Genomic DNA, 13,023 nt, shown 5'->3' with positions numbered 1-13,023 from the left:
CCAATATAGACGTTGTAATGGTATGCCTTGCTTAAAATTGATCTGGGATCCCAACAAAATAATGGGGTCGTATTGATCTGGGATCCCAACAAAATAATGGGGTCCTATTGATCTGGGATCCCCAAAAAATAATGGGGTCCTATTGATCTGGGATCCCAACAAAATAATGGGGTCCTATTGATCTGGGATCCCAACAAGATAATGGGGTCCTATTGATCTGGGATCCCAACAAGATAATGGGGTCCTATTGATCTGGGATCCCAACAAAATAATGGGCTCCTATTGATCTGGGATCCCAACAAAATAATGGGGTCCTATTGATCTGGGATCCCAACAAAATAATGGGGTCGTATTGATCTGGGATCCCAACAAAATAATGAGGTCCTATTGATCTGGGATCCCCAAAAAATAATGGGGTCCTATTGATCTGGGATCCCAACAAGATAATGGGGTCCTATTGATCTGGGATCCCAACAAAATAATGGGGTTCTATTGATCTGGGATCCCAACAAGATAATGGGGTTCTATTGATCTGGGATCCCAACAAGATAATGGGGTTCTATTGATCTGGGATCCCAACAAGATAATGGGGTTCTATTGATCTGGGATCCCAACAAGATAATGGGGTTCTATTGATCTGGGATCCCAACAAAATAATGGGGTTCTATTGATCTGGGATCCCAACAAGATAATGGGGTCCTATTGATCTGGGATCCCAACAAAATAATGGGGTTCTATTGATCTGGGATCCCAACAAGATAATGGGGTTCTATTGATCTGGGATCCCAACAAAATAATGGGGTTCTATTGATCTGGGATCCCAACAAGATAATGGGGTTCTATTGATCTGGGATCCCAACAAAATAATGGGGTTCTATTGATCTGGGATCCCAACAAAATAATGGGGTCCTATTGATCTGGGATCCCAACAAGATAATGGGGTTCTATTGATCTGGGATCCCAACAAAATAATGGGGTTCTATTGATCTGGGATCCCAACAAAATAATGGGGTCCTATTGATCTGGGATCCCAACAAGATAATGGGGTCCTATTGATCTGGGATCCCAACAAAATAATGGGGTCCTATTGATCTGGGATCCCAACAAAATAATGGGGTCCTATTGATCTGGGATCCCAACAAGATAATGGGGTCCTATTGATCTGGGATCCCAACAAAATAATGGGGTCCTATTGATCTGGGATCCCAACAAGATAATGGGGTCCTATTGATCTGGGATCCCAACAAGATAATGGGGTCCTATTGATCTGGGATCCCAACAAGATAATGGGGTCCTATTGATCTGGGATCCCAACCAAGATAATGGGGTCCTACATCCAAAGCATAAACTACACAGTTGTTTCAGTATTTGACAGATTTGATATCCTTCATGTTCCTGTTCAATGGAAACACTTCTTCAAAAGGTTATTCTGGCCTTGATGACGGCAAGAAGATATCCACCTACCGCCACGCAAGAGCCATAACGTCGGTTCTGACCAGCACAAGCTGGCTCGAGAAAAGCAGGGGGAAACTCCCGAGCGCCAGATATACCGTTAGGAGCTTCGTGTAATTGAAATGCAGTGCGCTCTGCACCAGTGTCCATACCCCCCAAATCAATTTTCCTTTCTAATACAACTAAGCCCATGGCAGACCCCTGACAATAGCAGTGGGTCCCTCCACTGGGCCATGGCCAGTAGCCTTGACAGGGACACCTGAAGCTACCAGCTGAGGCTGTGAGATGTGTCCAGGTGAGTGGCTAGAAGGGCCCTGTTGTCCCAGGTGCACAGGCAGGTTTTTTTGCAAGCGATGACGGAGATTTGTTTCCTATGGGCCTGGCCCCTGGGAGGACCAATCAGATAGCTAGAGATTTACCTCTGAATGTTTTTCTAGAATTCAGCCTACAAGTTCTACCTCCATGTCTGGGCTGTTTGAGGATAAAGGACTTGTTCCTTTTCAGTTCTCTGCGAGGGACATCCTTACAGGAGCTTGTGAAGCAGGGGAGGACATTCCTCATGTTAAACTATCCCTGGAAGGTGTCCCTGCGTGTCAGTAGGGAGCCTCACCAGGGACCCCGGTTGTGCTGTTTCTAGAAAGGTACAGTATATGTCGTCTCAGACCGGGTCTCTAAACCACATGGGACTCGTAAGGTGAGCTTGCGTCCAAAAGTGTCCCTCGCCTCGGAAGTCCTGCGGGTCCTGCTCCTCTGAGTTGTTTCCCTTTTCACTACCTCCTTCTGCTTCTGAAGAGCAACAGAGGTTACCTGTCCTGTGTTCGGTGCTTTATGAGACAGGGGAGGGTCACTAGGCACTGCAGCTAGTATAACACACAGGGTGATGGGACAGGGGAGGGTCAGTAGGCACTGCTGCTAGTATAATATATGCCATTTAGCAGACGCTTTTATCCAAAGCAACTTACAGTCATGTGTGCATACATTCTACGTATATGGGTGGTCCCGGGGATCGAACCCACTACCCTGGCGTTACAAGCGCCATGCTCTACCAACTGAGCTACACAGGGTGATGAGACAGGGGTAGTATAACACACAGGGTGATGAGACAGGGGTAGTATAACACACAGGGTGATGGGACAGGGGAGGGTCACTAGGCACTGCTGCTAGTATAACACACAGGGTGATGAGACAGGGGTAGTATAACACACAGGGTGATGAGACAGGGGTAGTATAACACACAGGGTGATGAGACAGGGGTAGTATAACACACAGGGTGATGAGACAGGGGTAGTATAACACACAGGGTGATGAGACAGGGGTAGTATAACACACAGGGTGATGAGACAGGGGTAGTATAACACACAGGGTGATGAGACAGGGGAGGGTCACTAGGTACTGCTGCTAGTATAACACACAGGGTGATGAGACAGGGGACGGTCACTAGGCACTGCTGCGAGTATAACACACAGGGTGATGAGACAGGGGAGGGTCACTAGGTACTGCTGCTAGTATAACACACAGGGTGATGAGACAGGGGACGGTCACTAGGCACTGCTGCTAGTATAACACACAGGGTGATGAGACAGGGGTAGTATAACACACAGGGTGATGAGACAGGGGTAGTATTACACACAGGGTGATGAGACAGGGGAGGGTCACTAGGTACTGCTGGTAGTATAACACACAGGGTGATGAGACAGGGGACGGTCACTAGGCACTGCTGCTAGTATAACACACAGGGTGATGAGACAGGGGTAGTATAACACACAGGGTGATGAGACAGGGGTAGTATAACACACAGGGTGATGAGACAGGGGAGGGTCACTAGGCACTGCTGCTAGTATAACACACAGGGTGATGAGACAGGGGTAGTATAACACACAGGGTGATGAGACAGGGGTAGTATAACACACAGGGTGATGAGACAGGGGAGGGTCACTAGGTACTGCTGCTAGTATAACACACAGGGTGATGAGACAGGGGACGGTCACTAGGCACTGCTGCTAGTATAACACACAGGGTGATGAGACAGGGGTAGTATAACACACAGGGTGATGAGACAGGGGAGGGTCACTAGGCACTGCTGCTAGTATAACACACAGGGTGATGAGACAGGGGACGGTCACTAGGCACTGCTGCGAGTATAACACACAGGGTGATGAGACAGGGGTAGTATAACACACAGGGTGATGAGACAGGGGTAGTATAACACACAGGGTGATGAGACAGGGGAGGGTCACTAGGCACTGCTGCTAGTATAAGACACAGGGTGATGAGACAGGGGTAGTATAACACACAGGGTGATGAGACAGGGGTAGTATAACACACAGGGTGATGAGACAGGGGAGGGTCACTAGGCACTGCTGCTAGTATAAGACACAGGGTGATGAGACAGGGGTAGTATAACACACAGGGTGATGAGACAGGGGTAGTATATCACACAGGGTGATGAGACAGGGGTAGTATATCACACAGGGTGATGAGACAGGGGTAGTATATCACACAGGGTGATGAGACAGGGGAGAGTCACTAGGCAGCGCCCCGTGTTCGCAATTACAAGACTGCTACATCTGGCAGAGTCCGTTCTGGATGTTCTGCCATGTACTGTTTAATTTAGTGTCTGTTTGGGTCGGCTTGGGGTGTGATTATATTTCCCTATTGGCCATGTATAGGAGTCATGTATAGGAGCCATGCATAGGAGCCATGTATAGGAGCCATGCATAGGAGCCATGTATAGGAGTCATGTACAGGAGTCATGTATAGGAGTCATGCATAGGAGTCATGTATAGGAGCCATGCATAGGAGCCATGTATAGGAGCCATGCATAGTAGCCATGTATAGGAGTCATGTATAGGAGTCATGCATAGTAGCCATGAATAGGAGTCATGTATAGGAGTCATGCATAGTAGCCATGTATAGGAGTCATGTATAGGAGTCATGTATAGGAGTCATGTATAGGAGTCATGCATAGGAGCCATGCATAGGAGCCATGTACAGGAGTCATGTATAGGAGTCATGTATAGGAGTCATGTATAGGAGTCATGCATAGGAGCCATGCATAGGAGCCATGTACAGGAGTCATGTAGTCATGTATAGGAGTCATGTATAGGAGTCATGTATAGGAGTCATGTATAGGAGTCATGTATAGGAGTCATGTATAGGAGTCATGCATAGGAGTCATGTATAGGAGTCATGTATAGGAGTCATGTATAGGAGTCATGTATAGGAGTCATGTATAGTCATGTATAGGAGTCATGTACAGGAGTCATGTATAGGAGTCATGTATAGTCATGTATAGGAGTCATGTATAGGAGCCATGTCATGTATAGGAGTCATGTATAGGAGTCATGCATAGGAGCCATGTATAGGAGTCATGTATAGGAGTCATGCATAGTCATGTATAGGAGTCATGCATAGGAGCCATGTATAGGGCAGTGCCGTGTATTCATTGTCCCCCCCCTCCCACACAAATAATGCATGCTTGTATCTTTCGTCTCTCTGTGTTTAATCATTTTCCTTCAATTTGAAAAAGAAGCAGAATGTACAGCATCTCCCCGGAGAAAGCGTCTGTGTGAGCGAAACAGCGCCCCTCTGTCTCTGTATGTGAAGGCCATCTATCTGATGCCTTCTGGTCAAAAAGAGTATGACATTGTTGCCGCCCATAGCATTGAGTGCAAGAGAAGCCCGAGAGCATTTTGGCCTCCCTTGATTAAAATAAAAAAAATAAAAAATAATAGCCAATCAGCATTGAGCTAAACTGAGTAAAGCTCAACTGAGAATGGTTCTGGCGCACCAAAGAAACGTATCAAGGGAAGCCAGCTTGGATTTGGCTTCACTCCCATCACAGCGCATTGAGAGCCATATGTAATTGACAGAAACAACCTGAATTGTTGCATCTCATTGTGCTGTTGTCTGCCTGTGGCTAGCTAGCTAGCTAAAAATGGTCCCTTTCCCTAAATTAGTCATGGATGGAGATAGGAATTTAGACTTGTGGTTTTACTTAAAAGAAAATCCCAACCCGGAAACTTTCAAGACTTGTAACTTTCAAAATACAGAAATCATCCAGTATGTGTGAGGAAAACACCACTTCATGTGATTAGAATGCACCAAGCAGGATCCTTTCTGTATTCTTAAAGTTACACATCTTGCAAACTTGACTGATGACAAGGGAAAAAAATGTGGGACTATGACAACAATGGACTAATAACCAAAATGTAGTTTTTGGGTGGAGTTTCCCTTTTTATTCTTAGTACTGTCCAATGTTTTTAACTGTGATTCTGATCTAAACATCCATTCATACATTGTTGTGCCCCCGGCCTGAGATGGATGGAAGTTCAACATGTAGCTAGGTGTAGAAGGATAATGTTATCTAGATAACGTTGCCTTTGAAAGGAAGTAAAACTAGCGAGCAAGAATTTTAGCCTGCTAGTCTGGGACAACAAAAGATAAAAGTATGTACTGTATGACAAGAGTCATAGACTGTTTCGTCAACATGAAAGAGAGGAGGATGTCATTGGTGTTTCCCTACAAGTAGGTTGGGTCAACATGTTTTTCTACTTGCACAAACGCACGCACGCACACAGAAATCAGAACCATGGACAGTCACGTCCAAATTTGGTTTACCTTGATTGGGCTAAATCAAAATCAAATCAAATCAAATTTATTTATATAGCCCTTCGTACATCAGCTGATATCTCAAAGTGCTGTACAGAAACCCAGCCTAAAACCCCAAACAGCAAACAATGCAGGTGTAAAAGCACGGTTTTTGATATCTTTTAGTTGTCCCTGCGTTAGAATAAGCATAAGTCATTTGATGATGTTGACATGTTAAAAGTTGAAATAGTGATGAAATAGTGGAGGCAGCTCCTGTTTCTGACTTGTGGTATCTCTCTGTCGTTCGAATCGGATTTTAGTAGTCCGGAACACGTCATAAACATTAAGTGGCTTGGCCATGCGGTAGGTCATTGTAACTGTTTGTTACATACAATATGCTCTGAGAACTTCAGGGTTTTGTGATGAAAACAAAGATGTGGTTGAATTTATCCCTCTTATTGTCTCTGCCTTTAGGCCTACAGTATATACCAGGGTGTCAGTGTAACGGATGTGAAACGTCTAGCTTAGTTAGCGGTGGTGCGGCGCTAAATAGCGTTTCAATCGGTGACGTCACTTTGCTCTGAGACTTTTGTGGAACGATGGGTAACGATGCTTCGTGGGTGACTGTTGTTTTATGTGTGCAGAGGGTCCCTGGTTCGCGCCCGGGTATGGGGCGAGGGGACGGTCTAAAGTTCTACTGTTACAGTGGTGCCGTGACCGTTCTTCTGGATCGGGTCATCCTTCGCTGGATTTCCATCTCAGAACTTCGCCGTGGTTGCTGTTGAATAATCAGATAAGACGTTGCTGGTGCAGTTTATGGCGATATCGTATTTCGCCACAAGATGGCGCCACGAGAACGTTTTATTATCGAAATTGATTATTTCTCTGTCTGAGCCTCTTCACAGATAAACGATAACTTTTGTATTACTTGTTTAATTGCAATTCTAATGTATATCTGATATAAGTAGGGTGAGTTTGTTTTACCAGTGAACAAGCACCAAACCAGCGTGCGTGAGTGCAGAGTTGGATGGTGAGACGTGCATTGCATGACGTGCAATTTTGTGCCGTTCCTAACAGAATAAATCTACATGACTGGTGCTACATGTTGGGAGTTCCGTGTCGATGACTGATTGTACACAACGCAAGAAGAGTACTGTTACATCAAGGCATATGAACTAACAGGTTATTATAGAGCAAACAACGCAATTATCACAACACATAGGTTGTAAAATGGGCTTTTATTTTATGTCTTGTCTTCCCCGGTGATGCTATTCATGGATCACTATTAATATGGGGAATGAAATTCAGCTGACATTTTTACAACGCAATCTCAGAAATGACAACTGCACAGAGCCGCTTTATTAGAAGATCGTGTAATTCCAGGATTGCAGAACAATATGTTTTTTTCACCCGTATGAGCCCATACATATTTGGACCATGGATAAACAAACATATTTCGTTCCATAATTTATATGGTCCACATTTGTGCGTACATTTATATTATGGGCAAACAGGCTCATATCACCATCTTTCATAGACCACGAATGGGTGTATTTGTCATAATATATTTTGTTGAGGGGGAAATATGTTTTCTTCTAATAATTTAACCGGCATAAATCACGAGATACATTTCCCCCTGATTTAACACAGACATGCATAACCATCCATCCCGTCAGTAATCAGGGATGTCAGGTGTATCATTCAACAACGGGCTTTCCTCGGTTTTACCAGACACATCTAATATCCCAGATAAGGATCTAGGAACGCCCCTCGCCGCCTATTCATCATACGTGTAACAGTTGGAATTTAAACAGAGTGGATGTCAGTTATTTTTCTAGATGTTATTTTTCACAATGTCCATCTTGGCTGCCTTGCTCCGTTGGTGTGAGGAATTGCGGAGCGGGGAGAGGGAGTCGTCCGAACCGACCGTCCTCGGTGGAGGAAGGAGAAGGATACGGGAACTGCTCAAGATGGCATGTGATAAGCTAAATACACACAACACGAGTTGCCACGACCATCGGACTGGATCATACATAGACTTGTAGATAAATACAAATAATCAAATACACATGTCTTTGTTTATGGTTCTTAGACGTGGAGGAGAGGTAGATGATACACATTTGTTTTTGGAAACTATTTTCTGCCTTTACTAAGCTGGTATCTTTCTGATACTTGTTTCCGTTTAATAATGAATTTCCCCACTGCCTGACCAGGGTGCTGCTGTCCATGGTTCTGAACTGTTTATGTGTGAGCCAATAGTGGGAAGTCATATTTTTAAAGGGTAGAAGAAGAGTTTTAAAATCACCAACATAACAACAACAGAGTGTTGTCAAAGACTTAGTAACTTAAGTTGTAGTCACGATCTGGTTACCTATAACTGTAACCAGTCACGATCTGGTTACCTATAACTATAACCAGTCACGATCTGGTTACCTATAACTATAACCAGTCACGATCTGGTTACCTATAACTATAACCAGTCACGATCTGGTTACCTATAACTATAACCAGTCACGATCTGGTTACCTATAACTATAACCAGTCACGATCTGGTTACCTATAACTGTAACCAGTCACGATCTGTTACCTATAACTGTAACCAGTCACGATCTGGTTATATAATATAACCAGTCCGATCTGGTTACCTATAACTGTAACCAGTGATCTGGTTACCTATAACTATAACCAGTCACGATCTGGTTACCTATAACTGCAAACAGTCCAGGGGGCGACAAGGCCTGTAAGGACCTGCCTTGTTGATAGTGTTGTTATGAAGATAGAAACTAGGGCCTGTAGGACCTGCCTTGTTGATAGTGTTGTTATGAAGATAGAAACTAGGGCCTGTAGGACCTGCCTTGTTGATAGTGTTGTTAAGAAGGTAGAAACTAGGGCCTGTAGGACCTGCCTTGTTGATAGTGTTGTTAAGAAGGTAGAAACTAGGACCTAGGACCTGTCTTGTTGATAGTGTTGTTAAGAAGGTAGAAACTAGGGCCTGTAGGACCTGCCTTGTTGATAGTGTTGTTAAGAAGGTAGAAACATGATTACTGCTTACAATAGCTGTAGGATAAACAGATGTTTGAAGGTGCAATTAGGGGTACATACATTAAGTTACTTACATTGTGTTTGCCAACGCTCCTAGGATCATGACGGCTCATTGTCACAATGGTAGGGATTAGCGGAGCTGGTCTTGGGTCATTGTTTTAATGAAGTCTTGAAATGTGTGGACAGGAGTCCAGGAGCCAAGCTGATTTGGATGGACTCCTGTTGTTCCTGTAGAGCAGGTATTCCCAAACTGGGGTACGGACAATGCCTTGTTGATAGTGTTGTTAAACAAAAACATGTGATTCACATTTTCAAACAGTCCAATTATATTTTTCAACGGGGCTATACAATTGGGAATTTTTCTTTTCTCTTCTCGCCTGAGTAAACGTTCCACTGCCTAAAATAAAACCATCCAGTGTTCTGCGTGAATAACAACACAATGTCAAATACAGGAAGCCTAGTCAAATAATTAACATCCAATCACATTAACCTGTTACTCATCCAATCACATGAACCTGTTACTCATCCAATCACATGAACCTGTTACTCATCCAATCACATGAACCTGTTACTCATCCAATCACATGAACCTGTTACTCATCCAATCACATGAACCTGTTACTCATCCAATCACATGAAGGGTCTGTTACTCATCCAATCACATGAACCTGTTACTCATCCAATCACATGAACCTGTTACTCATCCAATCACATGAACCTGTTACTCATCCAATCACATGAACCTGTTACTCATCCAATCACATGAACCTGTTACTCATCCAATCACATGAACCTGTTACTCATCCAATCACATGAACCTGTTACTCATCCAATCACATGAACCTGTTACTCATCCAATCACATGAACCTGTTACTCATCCAATCACATGAACCTGTTACTCATCCAATCACATGAACCTGTTACTCATCCAATCACATGAACCTGTTACTCATCCAATCACATGAACCTGTTACTCATCCAATCACATGAACCTGTTACTCATCCAATCACATGAACCTGTTACTCATCCAATCACATGAACCTGTTACTCATCCAATCACATGAACCTGTTACTCATCCAATCACATGAACCTGTTACTCATCCAATCACATGAACCTGTTACTCTCTCAAGGGAATTCCACTAACGGTCCGTATGTAGCGAGCTGCTGCCTTGTTGGTATCTGTACTGATGGCGCAAAAGCCATGACAGGGAGACATAGTGGAGTGGTGTTGTGCAAGCAGTTGCTAGACACCACTTGGGCACTGCAGCATCCACCCAGAGGCTCTTGGTTACACTGCAGCATCCACCCAGAGGCTCTTGGGTACACTGCAGCATCCACCCAGAGGCTCTTGGGTACACTGCAGCATCCACCGGAGGCTCTTGGGTACACTGCAGCATCCACCTAGAGGCTCTTGGGACACTGCAGCATCCACCTAGTGGCTCTTGGTAGAAACACTGCAGCATCCACTGTTGAGGTCTTGGGTACACTGCAGCATCCACCTAGAGGCTCTTAGGACCTGTCAGCATCCACCCAGAGGCTCTTGGGTACACTGCAGCATCCACCTAGAGGCTCTTGGGACCTGCAGCATCCACCTAGAGGCTCTTGGGTACACTGCAGCATCCACCCAGAGGCTCTTGGGACACTGCAGCATCCACCCAGAGGCTCTTGGGTACACTGCAGCATCCACCCAGAGGCTCTTGGGACACTGCAGCATCCACCTAGAGGCTCTTGGGTAGAGACACTACAGCATCCACCTTGAGAGGCTTGTTACACTACAGCATCCACCGAGAGGCTCTGGGTACACTGTCTTGCATTGAGAGGCTCTTGTTAACACTGCAGCATCCACGAGAGGCTCTGTAGGACACTGCAGCATCCACCTAGAGCCTTAGGACCTGTCAGCATGAGAGGCTCTTGTTACACTGCAGCATCCACTAGAGGCTCTTGGGACACTGCAGCATCCATAGAGGTTCTTGGGTAGAAACACTGCAGCATCCACCTTGTTGAGGCTCTTGGGTTACTGAAGCATCCACCTAGAGGCTCTTGGGTACACTGCAGCATCCACCTAGAGGCTCTTGGGTACACTGCAGCATCCACCTAGAGGCTCTTGGGTACCTGCAGCATCCACCTAGAGGCTCTTGGGTACACTGCAGCATCCACCTAGAGGCTCTTGGGTACACTGCAGCATCCACCTAGAGGCTCTTGGCCTCACACTGCAGCATCCACCTGCTCTTGGGTACACTGCAGCATCCACCTAGAGGCTTTGTCAATGCAGCATCCACCTAGTAGGCTCTTGGGTCACTGCAGCATCCACCGAGAGGCTCTTGGGTACGTCTTCAGCATCCAATTGAAATGTTGCTCTTGTTTCTGCAGCATCCAATGAGGCTCTTTCACTGCAGCATCCACCTAGAGGCTCTTGATTGACACTGCAGCATCCACCGAGAGGCTTTGGGTACACTGTTATGCATCCACCTAGAGGTTGACACTGCAGCATCCACCGAGAGGCTCTTGGGTACACTGCACATCCACCTCAGTGCTCAGTGTAACTGCAGCATCCACCGAGGGCTCTTGGGTACACTGCAGCATTCAACAGATGTTTTTTGCAATTAGGGGTATACATTAAGGCTCAATTGGGTACACTGCAGCATCCACCTAGAGGCTCTTGGGTACACTGCTAGCATCCACCTAGAGGCTCATTGTCACACTGCAGCATCCACCTAGAGGCTCTTGGGTCACTGCAGCATCCAGTCTTGAAAGTGTGGACAGCTCCAGGGCCAACACTGCAGCATCCACCTAGAGGCTCTTGGGTACACTGCAGTATTCCCAAAGGCTCTTGGGTACACTGCAGCAGCCACCCAGAGGCTCATGTGATTCACACTGCAGCATCCACCTATAGGCTTTTCACACTGGGCATCCACAATTAGAGGCTCTTTTATTTTCTCATCCACCTAGAGCTCTTCGTTCCACTGCCATCCAATAAAAGGCTCAGTGTTCTGCGGAATAACAAGGCACAATGTCAAATGCAGCATCCACCTAGAGGTCAAATAATTAACACTGCAGCATCCACGAGAGGCTCTTGAACCTGTTACACTGCAGCATCCACCATGAGGCTCTGGGTACACTGCAGCATCCACATAGAGGCCTGTTACACTGCAATCACATAGAGGCCTGTTACTCATCCAATCCATAGAGGCTCTGGTTACTCATCCAATCCACATAGAACTCTGTTACTCTCTCAGCATCCACTAGAGGCTCTATGTACACTGCAGCATCCAGCTGCTGCTCATGTTGGTATCTGCTGCATCCACCAAAAGCTCTTGGGACACTGCAGCATCCACCCAGAGGCTCTTGGGTACACTGCAGCATCCACCTAGAGGCTCTTGGGTACACTGCAGCATCCACCGAGAGGCTCTTGGGTACACTGCAGCATCCACCTAGAGGCTCTTGCTGCCAAGGGAATGCCTGGCAGCTGGAAAGACGTTTTGAACACTACAGTGAAAATGGTTAACTTTGTTCATTTAAAGCAAGGTCCCTGAACTCTCGTGTATTTTTTGCACTATGCAATGATGTGGGTTTGATGAGGGTGGGAGCTCTGAGGATCTGAACCCGAGGTAGAAGCCAACGGAGAGGGAGTCAGAACAGAGGATGAATGGGAAGCCCCCGAGGAAGAAGGCGCCGGAACCTCTGGTTCCAGGGTGGAAAAGACGTTTCTGGTCTGTGTCAGGTCCGGCCTCAACATCTCCATGGAGACTCCCGTTGCCAGAGGACGCTTTCTTCGACTTCCATGGCGAGTGAGGTATCTCCATGGCTGGTTGGTTGGGTCGAGAACAGCTCCATCCTCCAGGGAATGGGGAGACCCCTTCAGGGATGAAACTCTGTGGAGAGCCGACGCGGCAGCAACACTTCCATCAGACCAGAGCGGAATCTGGTGAAAGAAA

The 13,023-nt window shown here is 46.0% G+C and overlaps 1 protein-coding gene across 2 annotated transcripts in view; it reads right to left on the bottom strand.

The window, feature by feature from the left end:
* The window catches only part of LOC124044971 (synaptophysin-like), a 45,688-nt gene extending 37,672 nt beyond the window's left edge, over window positions 1-8,016 (bottom strand). For both annotated transcript variants that reach the window (XM_046364169.1, XM_046364168.1), the window contains exon 1: window positions 7,890-8,016. In XM_046364169.1, coding sequence (XP_046220125.1) covers window positions 7,890-7,903 — 14 coding nt within the window. In that variant the 5' untranslated portion in view covers window positions 7,904-8,016. The remainder of the gene's footprint in view (window positions 1-7,889) is intronic.
* Between the last annotated feature and the right edge of the window lie 5,007 nt (window positions 8,017-13,023).

This window comes from Oncorhynchus gorbuscha, linkage group LG10, assembly GCF_021184085.1.
Source record: "Oncorhynchus gorbuscha isolate QuinsamMale2020 ecotype Even-year linkage group LG10, OgorEven_v1.0, whole genome shotgun sequence".
Classification (NCBI taxonomy): domain Eukaryota; kingdom Metazoa; phylum Chordata; class Actinopteri; order Salmoniformes; family Salmonidae; genus Oncorhynchus; species Oncorhynchus gorbuscha.
The sequence above is the reverse complement of the archived record's forward strand: the minus strand, read 5'-3'. Positions and strand labels throughout refer to the sequence as shown.